The sequence below is a fragment of the Notamacropus eugenii genome, chromosome 2, assembly GCF_028372415.1.
Source record: "Notamacropus eugenii isolate mMacEug1 chromosome 2, mMacEug1.pri_v2, whole genome shotgun sequence".
In the NCBI taxonomy this organism is placed as follows: domain Eukaryota; kingdom Metazoa; phylum Chordata; class Mammalia; order Diprotodontia; family Macropodidae; genus Notamacropus; species Notamacropus eugenii.
The window spans coordinates 295,623,886-295,645,576 of record NC_092873.1 but is presented as its reverse complement, the minus strand read 5'-3'; the positions used below and the strand labels follow the sequence as shown (position 1 = coordinate 295,645,576).

General features: G+C 38.6%; 1 protein-coding gene across 2 annotated transcripts in view; it reads right to left on the bottom strand.

Moving 5' to 3' along the window:
- Positions 1-4,163: 4,163 nt before the first annotated feature.
- The window catches only part of SLC22A15 (solute carrier family 22 member 15), an 87,517-nt gene continuing 69,989 nt past the window's right edge, over positions 4,164-21,691 (bottom strand). The window contains exons 8-12 of one of the 2 annotated variants that reach the window (XR_011974813.1): positions 20,951-21,036; positions 12,959-13,079; positions 9,188-9,264; positions 5,526-5,714; positions 4,164-5,283 (exon numbers count right to left, since the gene is read on the bottom strand). Coding sequence is in view for 1 of the 2 variants with exons in the window: in XM_072644454.1 (XP_072500555.1) it covers positions 5,197-5,283; positions 5,526-5,714; positions 9,192-9,264; positions 12,959-13,079; positions 20,951-21,036 (556 nt within the window). In the remaining variant the exon portion in view is untranslated. The remainder of the gene's footprint in view (positions 5,284-5,525; positions 5,715-9,187; positions 9,265-12,958; positions 13,080-20,950; positions 21,037-21,691) is intronic. The other variant, XM_072644454.1, reaches the window with a different exon arrangement.

Sequence of the window (21,691 nt, the reverse complement as noted above, 5' to 3'; positions counted from 1 at the left end):
CTCATCATTAGGACCACTACAGGGTGGTGAATTTTTTGGCCACAGCAACTCACAAAGTCTGGTATAGGCTCAGGCAGAAAGATTTTGATCAGTGTCAATGGAGAGAGAACAAACAGCATTGATAAAACCATGGAGTTCTAAAATATTGAAATAAGGCATTATCATAAAAATATATATTGGAATAACTTTTGTCCACAGACAATTTTTATGATTCTGGTAATATTGGGGTTGTTGAAACACTTCCAAAGAACCAATAGACAATGTTTAAGAGAGAAAGAACCTAAGTCTGTTGTTTACACTTTGGTCCAGGGACCATACCTCTGGACCATACCTACCATGACCTACATTTCCATTTTAAAAAATCTATATGATGTTTAAAATAATTTCAACTTTTCCAACCTACTTAAACTTTTCCATGGAGCCTTCCCACTGGCTCTCAACCATTTTTCTGTCTTTTGGTCCAGTCCTGAGCATATAATAATAAGTTAATTGGGAAGGGCAGCGGAAGGGGAAAAGTATTCAATAAATGCCTACTATCTGCCAGATACAGCGCTAAATGTTTTACAATTATTATCTCATTTGATCTGATGAGGTAGGTGCCATTATTATACTCACTTTATAGCAGAGGAAACTGAGGCAGAGGTTAAATCACTTGCCCAGGTTTACACAACTAGTAAGTGTGTGAGGCTAGATTTGACTTACTGACTTGAGGTTCGATGCTCTAACCCAGTACTTTTGTAAAATGTCATGTCATAATGTCATGAAAAAAGCATTAAATTCTGGGGGTTAGAATACCTTAGTTCTAGTCCTAACCATACCTCATAAGGTTTCTAGTCCTGGGTTTTATTTTTTCTCCACCTAATTTGGAGTTAAAAAGACCAGGATTTGAAACCCCATTAGGCTCCTTTAGCACCATATCAATGTGAGCTTTTGTTAATATGAAAGAACACAGACAATTATTTTTTTAAATGATTTTTATTTTTCTCTGGGAGTGGTGAAGACAAAACTTTTGGTACTATCTTTTCTTGCTCCATACGCCAACTCTGACCAAACTCTGACAATTCCCACATCCCTAAAGGCACCAATACACCATCCTGACATTGTATAAGGACAAAATAGTTCAGCATTTTGTGATCCTTGATTGAAGGATCAAGAAATAACACCACTTAATTCATCTGTTAAACCTTCCTCAGTGCTTTATACTCTCCCAATTTTATATATGGTGATTAAATGAGGAACTCCTGTGGAGGGATGAGAAATTAGAATAATGTTGAAAATGATCTTGACGTAGCAACAAAAATACCAATTATGTGACCAGCAAGAATAGAAATCCACAAAAAAGATCTCCATCAATTACACTGGCACAAGGCCTCATGATCAGGTGATACCTATGCATACCAACTGTGGCCCAGTCTATCACTTAATACTAAAGAATGCCTGATTTACTTAGGAGTGATCAAATGAGGCTTTGCAAATGAAAGCGATCTCTCCCTCTTCAAATTTTGGACAGTTCCTTTGCCCGTCCCATTGTACCTAGGTGCGTACATGAGCCATCATTTTTCAACTCATCTGGCATAGTGGTTAATACATAGCTGCTGCTCAAGGAATATTTGCTGCACTGAATGGAACAGAAATGCTCCAACATGTTGGAGGCTGCAAGAGCAGAGACTATCCCATGGACAAACCACTATCTTCCCAAATGGGAAGTCTCCCTTCAACAGACCTTTACAATCAGAAGGCTCTGGGCAACTTGTTCATGAGCCTTTTACTCACAGAATATGGAATACCTCGAATGTTTTTATTGCTGATTTTCTGGAGAGATGAGAACTTATTTTAGACACACAGAAAAAAATGCTTCATAGGAATGACTGCAAGTAGGCATGGCACTGACTGAACAAAAGTTTAGCTTACCCTGAAATCAGCCAAGTATACTTGTGGGCACTTATGCATACAGAATCACACACCAAAATTTCCTTACAATCAATATTTCTCAAAAGTTAGTTACCATTAATGGAACAGATACTCAAATGAAGGTTTTTGAGAAGGAGATGGATGAAAGAAATAGCAGCACGCCTTGGGGTAAAGGACTTTTTTACTCCTCAGCATCTCCTGGAAAGTGAGTGATATGTAATTGTACCCCCAGTCACTGAAGTTCATGGGAAAATACAATCCTTTATGGATAGTGGAGACTCAAGTATAGGACTGATAGGCCCTCCCATAAAATACTTCCCATTGACATCAGGCCATGTTACCACTCCAGAGGAGGGCAGGCTCATTCTTGAAGGCTCTCCTTCCAATGGCAGAAAGACCTTAGTTAGATTCCTTAAGCCCCAACAAAACCCCTTGAGACTCCATAACTCAGGGACCTGAGCTAGGATCAGCCAAGGCACCTGCAGTAGCTGGGGCTAAGAAAATGAACGTGACTCTGAGGATCATCATAGTTTCTTCTTTTAGGAACTGGAGATAGAGGTTGGGAGGGAACCCTCAGGATCTCAATGTTCTTGGTTTCACCGCCATCACAGCTATAGTGGTTTCAGGCACAGAGGGAAGAGAAATGGTCCTAAATAGCTTAAAATATAATTATCAGGTTTAAAAGGGTTTGAGAAAAATATGGAAAGAAGTATAACTTAATTTTGTGCAGACGAAGCATAGGCATGTTGGTGGCCCAAGGCAAGGGGTGGGTAGTGTGGTAGGTAGAGTGGGTCTGAAGTCCAGAGACCTTGGATTTTGGGAACAGGGATTTTTGGCCTTTTCTGGGTCATGGGCTTTCACCTATAGGTGAAGTCTATAGGTCCTTTCTCATGTTCTGAAATGCACAAAATAAAATATAATACATAACAGAAGATATCAAGTATACTGAAATGAAGACAGAATTAATTTACCTGTCATTTAAGTTCATTGAACCCCCCTGAACTCTTCCTGAGTTAATAACCCCTATTCTAAGATTTCCCCAGGGCTCAGAGGAAAGCATGGTTGCAGGGAATTCCTGTCCTTATTCCTATGAAATGTCCTAGCAGTGTCATGGTTTTCATAGAAAACAATGACATCTTCTCCTTCAGGAAAACCATCTAACTCAACTGTGTGCATGTAGACTTTAAAGTAGGAAGAGTCAACACACAGTGTCTCTCCAGATGTGCTGGAGAAAGTGATCTGTGCAGGTCAACTTTGATATTTTCAAAGCGAAAGAAAACATTCTGGAAACTCAGCACCATTCAGGTTGGACCTTAGTACAGCAGTAGCACCTATGTTCTTCCATGAATTTCAGTTTTCTATGAGCTTCTAATGGCATCTGGCAACATAGCCAGGAACTATGGAAGGCAGAAGTCAGGGAGGTAAGGTCTGAGTCCACCCATGAGCCACACAATATGAGATCAAAGCAAACTGACAACAAACCTCCAGAGAGAGATCCCACACCCTCTGTACCCATGTGCTAGCAGCATTCACCCTTGTTAGAAGCTCATCCTCAGCAGTGCTGGGTGCTCTCCTTAATGGGGGTATCGGGTCTAATCCCTATCTCCTTTTATACACACTTTTTGGGGGCCTACAGTCCAAAGAAGATTCTCTGGCTGTTGCTAATACCACAGACTCAGAATAGAAATATCATTCCATAGAATCAGAAAGATTTGGGAGTGCTGAAAAAAGACACTGGAAATACTTAAGAGTAGATGTGTCAAGCAAATGGCTTAGGGACTACACACTACCCACTAACACTCCTGAGGGTAGGAAATATTTAACAAATTAAATTTAAACATAATAGAACATTCATTGTTGTTCAGTCCTGTTTGATACGTTATGACTTCATTTGGGGTTTTCTTGGCAGACTCTGGAGTAGTTTGCCATTTTTTTCTCCAGCTCATTTCACAGATGGGGAAACTGAGGCAAACAGGGTTAAGTGACTTGCCCAGGGTCACACAGCTAGGAAGTGTCTGAGGACAGATTTGAACTCATGAAGATTAGTCTCCTGATTAGAGGCCCAGCCCTTTATCCACTGTGCCACTCAGCTGCATTATATAGGTAATGTTAATATGTGGTTTTCTAAGTCAATATGAGGCCCCTAGGCATCCTTATGTATGATTTAGTGGTCCTCCTTCCAATTTGAGTTGGACACTACTCTACAGGTTCAGTCTTTCCATTTGATAAATCAAAAAACTGAAGCCCAGAAATGTCAAATGACTTGTTTAAGGTAATATAGCAAACGTGAAAAAAGGTGCACAATTCTATCATCAGAGGGAGCCAAGCCTCTAAAACTTTAGAAATCTTCTTTGGGTGGGTTAATTTTTATTAAACTCATATCTCTCAGAATAAAGGCACATGTAGCTAAGGTAAATCTATCCTTAATCTTTTTTGGGTCATGGACCCCTTTGGCTGTCTGGTAAAGCCTGTGGAACCTTTCTCAGAATCATGTTTTCTTGTCTACATTCATAATGGAAGGAAAAACTAAATTTCATTTAGAGGTTAGTGAAAATAAGATGCAACTTGTTTTCCATGCAGGTTCACAGGTCCCCTGAAATCTATCCAAGGACACTTTGGGGAGTCCATGGATCCCAAATTAAGAACCCCTGATCTAGAGGTTTGGAAATCAACTGGAAGTTCAAAATTTGAGCTTTTCTGATAAAAAATTATGAGCCTTCAGGCAAATAATTTACTTCCTGGCACTCTGTCTCTGACATCCAGTGGAAATGGAAACATTTATCTGCCTCACAAGGACGGAGTGGCAGCAAGAAAAAACATGAAATACTGTTCATTATTAAATTACAATAAGGATGTACCTGTTCCTCCATCCAAATGTTTAGACTAATTCATACTTCTGCCTTTGGGTCATATTCAGGCTACAAATAAAATCTACTTCCAGGCACCCCTACACTCAACTTCCAGAAATGTCCTCTGTCATTTGGGAAAATAGATTGAGGCTCTCTGACTAGGGAGGGGGCGAGGTGGAGTGGTGGTCACAGTTCTGAGCTAATCTCAAGTTCAAGAAAAGTTTCAGATGCTCCTCTAATGAGAATACTGAAATCTTCTTTGCTGTGGGAACGTCTCTCATATTCTCTTCCTGCCCCAAAGAAGATTTCAGAGCAGAGGAGCACTGTCTACCTTCATTCCATGGCTATTGACCGCTGCTTTCCAGGTTCATAGAGAATATGTCTGAAGCCAGAGGCATGAAACATGATTGGAGGACTATGGAGAGGACCTCAGGTCTCATCTGATCATCTGAGTCTCTTCATCAGCATCATAGAACTCGTCTTCATTACTTTCACTTTCAAATGGGCTCTCTTTGTCTTCAGACTAAATAAAATAGGGGGGAAAAAGGAGAGTAACATTCACTATCCCAGGAATTGGCCTGGAGAAAGCTACCAAATCATCCGTCATCTTTATTTCCTTGAAAATATGTAGCTATGAGGGCCTGAATAGTATTTCTAGATAATCCAACTAAGTTAAATGTAATAGGGTTATAAAATCCTTCTTTTTCAAAGTCTACAATTGCATTTAAGAGGTGGAACGAAATTATTAAGAAAATATTAATATACCTGTTCATGATCCAGTACTTGCAAAGATAATGCTTCATCTCCCAGCCTCCGATATGAATACATCTGGAGATCAGACAGTGTTTCCAGCAAAGGTCTATTTAGGGTTTCTGGTAAAAATAAACTGAGAAGTCCAGACGACAGGCCAGCCACACCAAATACAATGAAAGGTAAAGACCACTGCACATATTTCTGTAACAGGAAAGAAGAAGAATCCCAGTGTGAATTTCCTTTTTAAGTTATTACTGAGCATTAGAATTAATTACCATTTATTTCATTCTTCCCCACCATGACCAAGCTTGTGGGACCCTTTTGGTCTTTCTGGGAAGCATCTATTGTGGGTAAATTACGTGAGTTTTTCTCACGTATCCAGTTATTATTTAATTAGAAAGATGATGGGAGTGCAGTCAGTCAGAAGTAGGAGGTTGTTCAGTGAAGTTCTGACACATCTGAGTGCAGCTTGGGGGAGGGGTTTCTGAGTCTGTGGAAGGAATGAATGCCTCAGTCTTTTCCTGACACTTTGGTTACCACTGCAGAAATTTAGTCATGATCTCAGTAGCAGAAAGCCCTTACAAGTGTTTTCTACTCACTTGTGTTGGGTAGAAGGTGGTTACTTGAGTAATTATTAACTTCTGGCTGCTGGGATAAAGCAACAGACTCCACCTAAGGATACACCTTAATCACATCCTGCCACAGCCCCACCCCCAACACTCAACCCTTGACAGTACCATATTGGCTGGGCAGAGTGTCATCTCAGCACTGAGCCAAGGCAGGACACAGGAAGTAAAGTGTGAGATTAAAAAATAGATGAAGTTAGTTATAAGGGACTGGAAACAACCTGAACTTGATGAGCATGCAAGTGAGTATTTCAGGTCTTAAACTATTCACTGGAGGGGAAAATCACCACCATCATCCCTCAACAAAGAAATGGTTCAAAGGTTAAAAAGTATCAGAGGCTAACTGATTCATTTCTGGTAAACAGACTAACCTTACCTTACATGGTGCTTTAAGACTTTGTTGATTCTGTCTTCCTCTTAAATTTAAGCCTCCCCATAGATCTAGCCATTATTAATTCAGGACATCCATTTTGATGACTTTTTCTGATATTTTCCAATTTGAAGGATTACTCCTTCCAAAAAAACCAAACCTTAAAACCTCCCTCCACCCCTGCCCAGCACACACACTTCCATACATATACTCTAAGTCCTTTGTGTCACAAGATCAGTGTGAACCTTATTTGGTCAGATCAAGAGAAAGGTGTTACAATATTTTCTTTCTCATAAAATCAAAAAGAATAAATAGAAATGCATGGACAGATATTAAAATATTCTAGGATATCCATCCAAAGAGAAGATATCACTAAACAGTAAGCAGCTAGTGTCTGGTCCAGCTTGACGAACAGGACGTGATATTTCATGTTAATTTTGTATATACGTATTTGTGTACATGAGGTATTCTCTCACTCCAATGAGACACATCAACAAATGCCTTTCTGAAATGAATTGAATCATATATGATTCCTTTATAGGGTGGGACAAAACATGGAGAAATCCATAATGGAGAAAAATATAATGAATGGAATGAGTTGTTTTATGTTTTTCTGTATTTGTTAATGCCCTCTTCGAGTCATGGTTTTCCAAGCATTTTTTTGTGGCAGAAGAAATTAACAGCTGCCTTATCCCTCATGTCCATATTGCACACTGAGTACATTTTCTAAAAGGCACCCTGTGAATTCCTGTTGGGGACATGAGGCATACCAAAGTTCTATTACAGAGATTTTCGGTGGAGTTTTACTTTGTGTTAGGAATGGAAATCTAGAGAGAGAAGGAGAAAGCTTATTGGTCTTTTTGGAGTCAGGCCTGGCTTATCCCTGGGGTGAAGAGAGCCTCATGTATCAGAGAGCTCCCTGGGGTTTGGGTTGCATCTTGGAGAGACAGCCTGGTGCTTGGAATCTGGAAGACCTGGGTTCAAATTGTGCCTCAAATACTTACTAGTTGTGTGACCCTGAATGAGTCACAACACTTCTGAGCCTCAGTTTTTCATTTGTAAAATGAGGAAGTTTAGTCTCACTGCACTTTAAGATTCTTTCCAGTTCTAAATCATAGATTATATGTACTCAAGAAAAGATCACACAATAAAACTTTAATAGCTAAAAGGTGCTGTACCATTTTATTGACATGCCCAAGCAAGGGAGCAGTTCAAAGAGGTTGTTTAGAATTAACTGGATTCAAATAATCAACAGAGTTCAGTTAGTACCACTAGGAAAAATACTGAAGCAAAGTGACTCAACTTCCTGCCATAAATCCCTTGGTAAGAAAAAAATCACAGGTAGGTAAGAAGAAAACAGGCTCAGATATGAAGTCATTATCTTTTGAGAGTTGGAAGGGATCTGAAAGTTCTTGTCTAACTTCCTCATTATGACATAGAAATTTAGAGACCTAAGGGCAATGCTGTGAACTCACTTCTACTTGGCCTAGCTGAATTGACATGTAGGTCCACAAGAACAGAAAGTCTTTTGGTCTATTTCAGCCAAGTCCCCAAGGATGTTTCTCTATCAAATTCAATCTGTAAATAGAATTTGGAACTGGAAAAGAAAAGTTCTACACCCAATCTCCATTTTTTAGAAATGAAACCCAGAGACTTGCTTTATGTTGAGCAGCTAGTAAGTGGTGGAAAGTGGAATGAAATCTCGGTTTCCTGATTCTCAATTTAGATCTCTTTCCACCATAATAGGCAGTTCCTTATTCTTGTAGAGTTAATAGGTAGGGGAATAAGGAGGCTAGGGTGAGTAAAAGACAGGAAGAGTTCAGCATCTTTAAAGCAATCCTGGTCACATAAGATAAAACTCCTCATTTTCTAAAGTATTTATTAATTTAGCAGAATAATTTATCCAATGAGCTGAAGATATCTGCTAACAATTTACTATAGCTAAACAAACAACAAAGAAACAGACAATGCTGGGGTCACAGGAGGAAGTGATTGATCTGAAATAGATGTGGTCTCAATGGTAAATCCAAAACCAAATACAAAATGGCAGCCTAAGGGAAGAATACCTATGATTTAAAGAAAATACTATCAAGCCATCGTTGGCAGGACACGTATGTTTGAATTGTTTTTTCTTCATTGATTCACTAATATTCTCTCTGGATCATAGGCTACAGAGCTGGGGAGGCCTTGGAGATCACCTAGTCCAACCCCCTCTTTTTTGAGGTCTAAAAATGTGAAGTGAATTTTTCAAGTTCATAAAGTAGAAAACAACAGAGTCAGGATTTAAACCAATAGCCTTTGACTCTAAATCAAGTACTCTTTTCAAGAATATTATTGCACCTCCCCTCTGAAGAGAGAAGGCTGGCAGGAAACAGGGGTCCTTTTGGATGCCATGTAACAGAACAGAGATGGAACCCTTGAGGAGAGGGGCTGGCCAAGGTCTCCTTAGCACACAGCTCACTAGTCCCTGTCACAAAACTAGAATTGAGATTTAAAATAATTACACGATCAAAACCCAAAAGGAAAAATATAAAACAGGCTCAGGGAGACACACGACAGCTTATTTATGTAGATTTACTAAAAGTATCTCTTAATTACTTCTTCAGACTCAAGGCACAAAGAAAACTACTTCTAAAGCAAAAATAAATTCAGGAAAGAGAAAGCCAAAAGGTACAAACCAACCAGTGAGGGAATGAAGGGAGCGATAATCCCACCAACTCGGGAAAACATGGAGCACATACCTAGTCCAACATTCCTGAAATGAAAGACAAAGGATCAACGACACTTTCAAGGAAGATTTATAGTTTGTTTTTTAAAAAGCAATACAAGTACATAGAAACATCTAAAACAAAGACAAAATCCCTTGGAAATTACATTAACTATGGTGTTCCCAAATCCTGCAACTTTATAGCTACTGTCATCTACAACGTCTTGGAAATATTTCCCATAGTCAAGACACATAAGGCAATCAGAAAAATTGGCAGATAAAAGTCCTGAACAGAATTTTAACAAATGAACTAGAAGATGGTATGACTTTCAGTGATTCAAGGAACAAAGAAAAAGATGAAGTAAACCAACTGGAAAACTGTTATTTCTACATAATTTCTCTTGGTCTAGACAAATAAACCACATTACATATGTATTCTTGCTATCTCAGCGCTCTCTAAATGTTGTCCCAGTACCTCCCTATCAAAGATCAAGTGAAGAGTTTATTTTTGTTATTCTAGTCCTAATCCTATGTTCACTTGCTATGTTCTTTCACCACAAATGGAAGCATCCTCTCCATCAGCAGCTTTCTCTTGGAAATCCTAAAAACTAGAACAGTCTTCCAATGTAATGGACTACCTTGGAAGGGAGTTATCTTTGAAAACCTCTGAGAAAAGAGCAGTAGATCTACAGTCCAAAGCATTGCATTTGAATCTCTATTCTGTCACTAACTGTGTGACTTTGTTAAGTCATTCAAATAAATCCTGTAGGTCTCAGTTTCTTCATTTGTAAAATGGTATAAAAAAAGAAAGTTACACAAGGTTATTCCTATATCCTTTTTTTAAAATGTTATTTTTCTCAATTACATGTAAAAACAATTTTAAGCATTTGTTTTATTTAAAATTTTGAGTTCCAAATTCTTTCCCTACTTCTCCTCTCCCCTCCTTGAAAAGGCAAACAATTTGATGTAGATTACAAATGTGCAATTCATGCAAAGCATATTTTTATATTAGCCTTGTGCAAAAGAAAACATAGACCAAAACAAAGCAAAACACAAAAAACTAAGAAAAATAAAGTAAAAAAGTATATCAATCTGCATTCAGACTCCATCAGTTCTTTCTCTGAAGGTAGATAGCATCCTAAGTACTTTTGAATTTTCTTGAATTATTATATTGCTGGGAATAGCTAAGTCACTTATAGCTGATCATCATACAAAATTGCTGTTACTGTGTATAACGATCTCAGTTCTGTTTACTTCACTTTGCATCAGTTCATGTAAGTCTCCCAGGTTTTTCTGAAAAACATCCTGCTCTTCATTTCTTATTGCACAACAGTATTCTATCACAATCATATACTGTAACTTATTCAGCCATTTCCCAGTTGATGGGCATCATATCAATTTCAAAAAGAAAAAACTCAAAAATTCACAAAAAAGCTGCTATAAATATTTTTGTACAGATATTTCCTTTTCTTTTTTCTTTAATCTTTTTGAGATATAGACCTAGTAGTGATATTGCTGGGTCAAAGCATATGCACAGTTTTATAGCCCTTTGGGCATAGTTCCAAATTACTTTTCAAAATGGTTGGATCAGTTCACAACTCTATCAACAGTGTATTAGTGTCCCAATTTTCCCATATCCCCTTCAACATTTGTCATTATCTTTTCCTGTCACATTAGCCAAACTGGTAGGTGTGAATTTGCATTCTACTAATCAATAGTGATTTAGAGCATTTTTTCCTATGATCTTTTCAAACACATACACACACACACACACACACACACAAATCCAAGAACCATTTATGAGCTAATAAGGGTCCTTGAACACTGACACAGGGTCACTGAGCCTGTACCCAAGATTTTCCACAATGATGATAATAGCAGGGCTTTAAGGTTGGCAAAGCAACTTATATACTTTTACTCATTTGATCCCCATAAAAGTTCTGTGAGATAGGTAATGTGAAAATTATTTTCCTTATTTTTAAAATGGGATAACTGAGGCACAGAACAGATTCAATAATTTTCCCATAGCCACACAGCAAGTAAAGGTTAAAAGTTGAGTTTGATCAGGGATCTCCCAATTTCTGGTCCAGTTCTATTTCCCTTCCATCATGCTGTTTCTCTTATTAAAACTTTAGAGGCAACATCACTCCAGCAGGGACTTTTGTGGAAAGTAGAAGTATCTGGTATTATTTATCAGACCACATGAAGGGACAAAAGATAGGCCTGAAGATTGAGAGAGGTAGGGCAATGTATCATTCACATTTGGAACACACATTATAATTTTAAGAGGCTAACCCTGAAGAATATAGACCAGTCCGTTTGCCTTCAATGGCTAGAATAATTGACTTGATTTAAAAAAAAATCAAGAATTCAGTGGCAGCTTGTTGCTGTGTTCAGCTGTTTTTCAGCTGTATTTGTCTCTTTGTGATCTCATTTGGGGTTTTCTTGGCTAAGACATTGGAGTGGTTTGCCATTTCCTTCTCCAGTTCATTTCACCGATGAGGAAACTGAGGCAAATAGGGTTTAGTGACTTGCCCAAGGTCACACAGCTAGTAAAAGTCTGAGGCTGAATTAGAATTCAGAGAGAGAAGTTTTCTTGACTCAAGACCTGGCACTCTGCATACTATACAACCTAGCTGCCCAGAGGCAACGTAGACATACGCTATCATATGTTGAAAAGAACTGTGGACTATAAAGTGAATACATAAGAGTAATGATTTTTTAAATGTGAATAACATAATTGGGTTTATTAAAATTAGTAGTTACTGAAAAAATTAATAATAGCAAACATTTATCCAGAACCTACTACATGCCAGGCATTGGGTTAAACACATTTTACAAATATTGTCTCATTTTAATCTTTCCAACAGCCCTGGGAGACACTTGCAACCTCCATGTATTGATTCATTTTACAGATGGGAAAATTTAAGTAAACAGAGATTAAGTGACTTGTCCAGGGTCACACAGCCAGTTAGGTATATGAGGCTAGATTTGAACTCAGATCTTTTTGACTCTAGACCTGGTACTATATCTACTGAACTACCTACCTGCCTTCTCTTCTTCTTCCAGTGCTGGTTAGAACCTCATTTTGTAGACTTTAGGAAGGACATAGAGATGCCAGAGGAAGACATAACTAAACTTGGAATGTGCTCCCCGCTCACCTCTGCCTCTTCCAATTCCTAGCTTCCCTCAAGGCTCAGCTCAAGCATCACTTCCTGCATGAATCCTTTTTTGAATCCCCCATTTGCTAGTTCTGCCCCCACCCACAAACTCATGTTACTTTCGATATATTTTGCGCATAATTATAAGTCTACATTTTTTTTTGCCTTGATTGGACGTAAGACCCTTGAACACAGGGACTGTTTGCTTTTCATCACTGTATTCCTAGAACCTAAGACTATGTATTTTGCACACAGTAGGTACTTAATAAAGTTTGCTGAACTGAATCTAATAGGTAAGGCCAGATAATACAAAGCAAAAAAAATATACCAAAATGAAAACACAACTATTCCCTTTTCCCCATTTATATCAGTACACTTAGTCCACAACATGTCCACAAGATCCAAACAAAAACTGTTTTCCCCACTCTAGTGACAACCTTTTAAAGCCAGTTTTACAGGTTTAAAAGTGCTGAAGTGTCAGCTATAAGACAGGTAGGTATTTGCTTGAAGCCTAAGGATCTTGAAAGAAGACTGGAACAAATACAAACTGCCCAGATAAGGGCTCTTTGACGGTCGCTCACCTGATGACCGTTGGATAAAGTTCCGATGTGTAGATGTAAACAATGTTAAAAGCAGCACTGATGGTCAGTTTCCCTAGTAAAGACAAAGAATGGCTATTCACCACTGCAAAAACTCCTGTGTCTGGAAAAGAAAAGGCAACCCAATGGAGGAGATCATTAGTGTAGATGAAAATACTTTTAAAATTACATAGTTATTTAGGAAAAGAATGGGAAGCTTTAAAGGCAATCCCAAAGGGCAGGATGGCTGTAGTCTCTAATTTAGGGAGAAGACTCAGAAATCGAGACATGGAAATTTGCCAGTCTTCCAGTTATATGAATCACAGCTTACTCAGAGCAAGAGAGTTACTGAACGTGCCCAGTCTCTAGTTCCTATAGCAAGACACCTGCAACCTCCATATATGTAGTCAGTTAAGTTAGCGAAAGTCGAAAGTATTTGATTTGACAAGGAACTAACCTGCACCTCCTTTATAGCTCGTTGTATACTTAAGAACAGTAAGAGAATTGCAGTCTCATGGCTGGACCTACGTATAGTGCCTTGGTGAGTTGTTTCAGTCATGTCTGACTCCCCGTGACCCTATTTAGGTTTCGTTGGGTTTTTTTTGGCAAAGGTACTGAAGTGGTTAGTCATTTTGTTCTCCAGCTCATTTTACAGATGAGGAAACAGAAGCAAACAGGGTGAAGTGACTTGCCCAGTGTCTGAGGCCAAATCTGAGCTCAAGTCTCCCTGACTCCAGGCCCAGAGTTTTATCCACTATACCACCTACTTACCCATATAGTGCCTATAAAGCTTAGGAGAAGATGTTAATAATTGTGAGAGCTGCCATTTACTTAGTATGTGCCAAGCCCTGTGATAAGAACTTTTAACAAATTTGATCTTCACAACAGTCTTGGGAGGCAGGTACCTCTGTTTTACAGTTGAGGAAACTGAAGCAGACAAAGATTAAGTGACTTGCCCAGGGTTATGAAGATAACGATTTGAACACAGTTTTTCCTGACTCCAGGCCCAGTGCCCTATCTACTACACCACTAGCTGCCTCAGGCACTGACTAGTACAATCTCTACCTGCTGAAGAAAAATCTCCCCTACATCGTCCCCATCCAGTGATCATGCAACTTTTCCTTTAGAGGAAGACCTCCACTTGGAAGAGAGGTGTGGGGGACTTACTACCGCCCAAAAGAGCCTATTTTATTTTACTGCACTCAGTAGCCAGGAAGTTTTCAGTGCCAAAGTCCTTGGCAGTATCAGATGGTTCAATGTCAGAAACAGAGTTTTCTCAGTGGAAATGCCACTTAAGAAGATATGTCTTGCCTTGGTACCTTAAGGATCAATGGACCTTTCCATTTTCTCTGTAGCTAAGGTTTCCTATATAAATGGCCTTCGTGTAGTCAAATGTGAACTCCTTGAGAGTAGAGACTGTCTTATTTTTTTCTATCTCAGACCCCATCACTTAACACAGTGCCTGGCATATTGTGGGCATTATATAGATGCTGTTGTTGTTTCATGCTTTTCAGTCATATTTCATTCCTCATGATCACATTTGTGACTTGGCAAAGATACTGGAATGGTTTGCCATTTCCTTCTCCAGCTCATTTTACAGATGAGAAAACTGAGGCAAACAAGATTAAATGATTTGCCCAGGGTCACAAAGCTAGTAAGTGTCTGAGGTCAAATTTGAACTCGTGAAGATGAGTCTTCCCTCTTCCAGGCCCAGCACTAGGGAGCCACCATGCTGACGTAGTTATTATTAATGCTTCCTCTTTGAGTCTTTCTGCCCACTGTGATAACTTCTATACACTTATCATCCCATAAGCTCATATATAACAATTTGCACTACAGCAAACCCCCCTTTTTGGTATTCTGTTTTGTAATTGCTTACATGAGATTTTAATTTGGTTCTTAATTTAGATTCCATGCTTTGAGGGATGAGCTATGTCTTTTGTTTTTTAAAGATCTCTCAAGATCACTCATAGAAGGTGCCACATGGAGGAGGTCCTCAGCAACTATTTATTAATTATATGAGGATAAAATGACAAAAATAGTCCCTGATCTCAAGGAAATTATGTCCTACTGGACACAATAATGACAGGATCTGATCCCTTATACTTTTCTGTATCTTCCACAATACTTGGTGTGCAGAACATGTTCACCATCAATATTCACCAAATGAATGGTGGGATGGATGCCTGATGAGGGTCTTCTTAGTGAAAGAAACCACAGCTCCAGTGATTCCTGATTTCTTCACTAGAAAGGAAGACAAGACCTACAAAGAAAGGCCTGCTCTAGTAATCACAGAATCATCATGGCATCTCTTCAGGCACCACCTTCCCTGCTTAGTTCTGAAATCAATCTTCATTTACTCAGATATGTCAAGTTCTGCCAACTGGGGCCATGTCTTCCCTTCTTGCCAGGGTACTTGGAAAAGAATCCCAGCCTTTGCTTTACATGCCTTGTGAAAAAGAACAACAACCCACACAACCCACTATGGGGAATTCACCGAGCAAGCAATGACTCGTGTCCTTTGGCCTTTGTTCTCTAGGGTATTTGGTTGGGCTTGAAACAGTTTTTTTCTGTGCTAAAACTAGAACAGACCAACTTTAACCATTATTTCCACCCCAAAAAACCCAATGAGTCAGTATAATGAGTTGGGACAGCAGGGTAGCCTGGAGAGAGCACCTGTAGGATGCTGGAAACAATTTTTGGAAATGATGTACTATAAAGTCTTCTAGACTGCACCAACATGGAGGTTCTTTACCTCTTTGGCAGCATGTTATGGGACTACCACCCCATAGTTTAGATTCTTAAGCAAAATCCTTACTGAAAAAAATAGCATCAAAACATCTCCTATAGAACCCACATAATGATAGCTAAGTCTGGAAAAGGTCCATCCATTGTAACATTTGGGACAGCAGCAGACCCCTAGAATTATGATCACAGAGATTTACAGCAGGGAAGGACCTCAGAGGCCATCAAATCTATTCCCCTCATTTTACAGAGGAAAGGAAATCTCCAGCACTCTTGAATGAATGTTATCTAAGGTGGCTCTCCCTCTGCCATCTATGCCCACAGTCTGGGCTTGTGGTACCACAGTCTGTGGTAATACAATGCATAGTCTAGGAGTGCTTTGCACATTACCTGTAGACTTGCTGCTTTTAATTCCTTGGCTTCATTCCTCACCTGCAAATGAAGTCCTTAACATCAGCAACTCGTACTGGGTGTGTAACTTGTGGCTATAAGATAGTGATTTAGAATTTGTCTTTACCAGAAATTATTGCACCTTCTATGTTGTCACTCTGGAAGGCTTTGCATGTTCAGAATGTCTCTCTGGGAGGTGCCAGCAGAGTTAATTTACAATGCAAGAACTAAAATAAAGTTCACTGTTTTTCACTTTCAATTTTTACTATAACTGCCTCACCAAGTTGATTCCTTACCTTATTCCCTAGACAATATCAAATAGTTACTGATTGTTTATACACACACATAAAACGCATCCTCAAAAAAGCACGTTGGTTTGTTACCAATGAGAACATTCAAAAGCAAAATGCATTGGAGGCTCTGAAGGCAATTCCAAAAATGGGTTATAATCACTGGATTAAGTGTTTAAGCTCTTAGAGGAATTATTTTGAAGGTAGCAATGCCTGGATGACCAAGCAAACGCTAGAATGTTAAAAATTCAGTCTCATTCTTTTATGGTCACTCCTCACATGCTGATGTGAGGTCTGACATGACCAGGAGAGGTTAGGACCCAGCAGAGCAGGTGAGTAGGAAAAGGTCTGGGATGATGATAGAGCTATTTTCTAGCTGAGGAACCAGTTTTTGGTTTTTAAGTGGTAGCTATAGGTGGTAAAATTTGGAATAGTAAGCTCTTAATGGTAAGGTTGGACATAGGTCAGGTGAAATTCATTTCAAAGACAAGATTCATGTACTTTTAAGCCAGGGAAGGCAAAAATGAATGTTTTACAGTGGCTCAAACCTTCTGTGGCTGCAAATGAGGATGGAATAAAAAGGCAGAAAACCCTTAGGAGTGGTAATGTTGGAACCAGACTGGTCCATGAAAGGATAATGGACAGTGTGAAATGAATTACCTTGTTGGATCTGCCACCAATAGGAGGCAATCAGGGAGAAACTAGGCTTCAGAAAAAAAGGCTGACTAGGGAAGATCAGATATTATTTTAAATTATATTAATATATTAATATCATATACTAATTATATATAAATATAAGTACATTTTATATTTATAAATTATATATTTATGAATAAATGAAATAAATATAAAATTATACATAAATATAAATAAATTATAAATAGAAATATATAAATAATTATATATAACTATTTAATTATATTAATATATCAGATGTTAAGTATATTAACATGCACATATTAAGATCAGATATTATTCCTTAAAAGATGAGGCAATAAAGAACTTTGACAATCCTGATTGTTAATATTGAAGCAAGTCATAAAACAGGGAGATGTATGCTTGCCAGATGTAACTACCACTGTCTGGTAAATCCAGTTCTGAGTGCACATGGAAGAAACATGGTGAGAGCCACCTGGTTCAAATAACAACGTGCTGACAAAATCAAGCCCCAGGACATTGTACAGATTTCTAAATGAAATTCACAATCACTCCAAAGAATTTTGCATAACAATTTACACAGGGAAAGAAAGCAAGTGGATAAACAATGCATTTTGTCCAAATCTATGATGTTCAGTTATATGGGCAAGCTTTTAAGCTGGTCCATCAGTGCATAAATCTTTTAGCATTAACAGTTTTGAAACATAAATAATCCATCATAGGGACTCATACAATTCTTTGTTTCCCTGGAAATCTTCACCTCTTGGCCAGATGTACACTTCTCTGGAGCTGATCTGGTACCATTCTACTCACCGAGGTACACTAGTGTGGTATGAAAAGATCTACTGGACAGAATCATCACACATAGTTGGATGGGATAAGGTAGAACCATGTAATGATACTCAAGGGAATCTATAATCTCTTTCATTTGGAACCTATGACCAGTTCATCTTTTCTTCCTATCATATGTTTCCCTGATAAAAACCTTTACTCATTTTCTTTGAACTTCCTTGTTACTGAGATGTTACAGTCTGAACATATCCACTATTCACATCTCCACTGATCTTCACGTGATATCCATTTTTACATTCTTCAGACAGTGCCATAGTCTACATCTTCCAATCATGCCTCAACATTGGCAGAATGTTGGTATTAAAAATATGGACCTTTGTTTCCATAAGAATCTTGGGGGTCAGTAAAGAGCTTTGTAATTTCTTGAAAGCAATCTAGTTTACACTCCTTGTCCTTGTTAATCATGACTCCAATTCACTTTATATTTGTACTATCTGTCCCAGAAACAGATCTAATTAGCTATCCTGATGGGCAGGGTGTTCATTCATAATCTGGGAAATAGACATTCTTCATTTGCTTGGGTTTTCCCGTATGGATGGTCAGGTTATAGTTTTTTGTTTTGGTTTTGAGGACGTTCTATGATGCTTCATGGCTTTATGTAGCCTGCACCATGTTATCTACATGTGTATATTTTCCACTTTTATTCTTAAGTACTCTGGGTATGACACTGTTTAATGGTGTCTCTTTTCAACATTTTAAAAAACTGGTTTTACTCTCCACTGCTACCCACTGTTGTATGAGACAACACTGTTCATAATACCTTCTAATCCTTCTTCATACAATTTTACAAATGCATTCATTTACTAAAGGTGTTACTTTTGGTCAGCACCTTTCTCCACTTGGCAAAGAAAAAAAGTCAAACACCTGCTGAATAAAGAATATTCTGAGTTCTTTGGTTCTTATTGTGGCAACTGATTTACAGCAGTTACATTTTTATAAAATTATTATAATCAGGGGTAATGTAATTTCTTTTGTTTATTTCCCATTTTTTGTGTGACAAGAAAAAAAAGGGTCAGGACAAACTCCTAAAATAAATAGAAAATGATAAGGGAGGTGATTATAGGTCTAGATTTGGGGACAGGAATTGGAATCAGTGCTTGATCTTGCTTTTTGGGGCATAACATGCATAAGTTCAGAAAGGGCTATTGTACAAAGCCCCAGGTGGTTTGAATCAGCCCAATTGTATACCTTAGGAAAAAAGATACACCAGTGTGGCAAAGAATTTTTCAACACAAAGATTTAATAAGGCAAACAGTAGCTAATAAGAGAGTAAGGGAACATAAATGAACAAGGGGAAAGAAGGGACAAAGAGGCTTAAAATTGTGGGGTCTGGACAGGAAGGTCCTGGGAAGTTCAGGAAAATTTAGACAGTCAGGTGATGTGTTTAATAAACATTTGTTGACCTGACTTAAGGTCAGACTGGGAGGATTATGTGGGCATTTTCATTATGTATTTGATTTAATTGAACAAATGTATAAGTGCCTATTGTGTACTTGGTACTGGGACACTGGGGTGAAATCTGATCAAGGCATTCTGGTTTTTTCTGCATTTGTCCAGGGAGGTCTCCTATTAATCCAAGTGAGTCTAAATCTCCAATAGTCAGGGGCAGTGTGAATGGGGAAGGTACCAGGGCCATCTTCTGATATTATATTCTCCTTTTTTTCTAACAGTTCCTGGGTGCTGAAAATAGAAATAAAAGCTCAAGGAGGTGAGGAATGCCTCTTTTATACCTTCATTTTATAATTTTAAAATCTACCAAAGAATTGGAAGTGTGAAAAGCATCTGATCAGATGAATTTTAGAGTTGACTTCCGATCCCATTATGTTTTTTAAAAATTAAATTAAAAAAAAATAAAGTATTTAACCACAATGAAACTGTGATGAATCTGTTCTAAAGTGTAAGCTATTCAGAGGTCTTAGAATCACTTTCATTTTGGTGAGCACCCAATGACAGCGAAGGAAGAAGGATACATGGCCTCTGACCTCAAGGAGTTTACTGTTCAGACCCAGAGACCCCACTGTACCTGCGGCAATAGTCATTTCCCCAAAAGGGTATCTAATGAATCTTCCATCTTTCATCTTTCAGTTTTTTTGTTTTGTAGCTAACAATGGCCCAGGAGTCAGAAAGATATGAGTTCAAATGCAGCCTGAGACACTAGTTGTGTGACCCTGAGCAACTCATTTAACCTCTATTTGCCTTAGTTTCCTCATTTACAGAATGGGGATAATAATATCACCCACCTCCCTGGATTGTTGTGAGGATAAAGGAGGTACTTGTTAAAAGCACTTACTACAGTGCCTGACATATAGTAAACACTACAGAAATGTTAGATATTACTATTACTGTGGTTGTGATTTCATCCATGAGGAAAGCACCAACATTAGAGCTTCCATTTACATTGTTTTTCCATTGTGGCTACAGCTTTGTTCTAAATCAGATGCCTAGCACCTAACATGGTGTCTGGCACATAGAATGATATTAGAGGATTGGAGAGGTCCATAAGTCCAACCCATGCATTTTTAAAGATAAAGAAACAGCCCTAGAGAGATTGAGTGACTTTACCAGGCTCACGGAGCTAATGTTTAAGGTGGGATCTTCTTGACTCCAGGTGCAACACTCGCTCCACTGTGCCACGAATGCTTATTGATCGATAGATCTTGCCTAGGCATCCTCCTAGCCAATACTATACACTCAGAGTTGGCTGCTTCAGGTTAGGGGTATGATCCTATATCCACAAAATAGAGATTTTCTCTGTGGGAAGCTAACAGGTCCTTATCATGATCCAATTAGCAAATCTGGCCTCACTAGTATGATATTCTAGCCACCCAGATGGTAGCTTAATAGCCTGAAAGAATTAGTAATGCACTGTTCAAAGTTCATTATTCACTCAGAGAACAGCTGACTCACCAGGCAGGATCTGGCCCATTATGTCCTACACAATTTCTAAAGAATACACTGTCATAGAAATGAAGCGTGGCATATGGTAGACTCTTCCAGGCTAAGATCTACCATTATCAAAGTGTTAACAAAAAACCTGGCAAGAAAAATGAAAACAATGCACCTTTTTTTTCAGGAAGAAACATGACAATAAGACAGGCCAGTCCTCCAAGGCACAGAAAAACTGCTAAGGTCCGCTTGCGACCAAACCTAAAGGAATCAAAATAAATGAGACATTCCTATTAATTATCTCCTAAACCCATTTGTTCTCCCTACCTGGCCTTTTCTTTGACTTCCTCTGGTTTCACCGTATGTGTACATATACACATACACGTACACAGATGTCTGTGCCTTTCTTATTATTCAATATAATGATAACTAAAGGTGACTGAGACTCAATTTAAAAAGAATAAAATCAAGGAACATTTACTGGATGACAGGCACAAATGATGCCAAGACATTAACAAGCCAGCAGAAGATGTCGCTGGTTCACATGCTGTCTTAACTGCTATTGATTCTGGCAATAGGCTTCACATTGCTGATACTGCTAAGATGGTCAATCACCAGTTTCCCATGGGTGTGCCATTCAACTGAAGAGGCACCAGGTTTTCAGAACAAACTCTTAAACATGTCAGAAAGAACATGACTGGTCTACCCTACTGATGGTGTGATCAGCCAATTCTGCCCAAACACAGGATGATTTGCCGTTTGCAAACTTTGTAAGATAGTGGGCCAATAGTGCTGCTGAGTCAAGAGTTCTTAACCTGGGATCTATGGACTCCACAGGGTATTCATAGATAGATTTCCAGAGGTCAGTGGACTTGGATGGGAAAATATATACACATACATGTTTATACATATATAT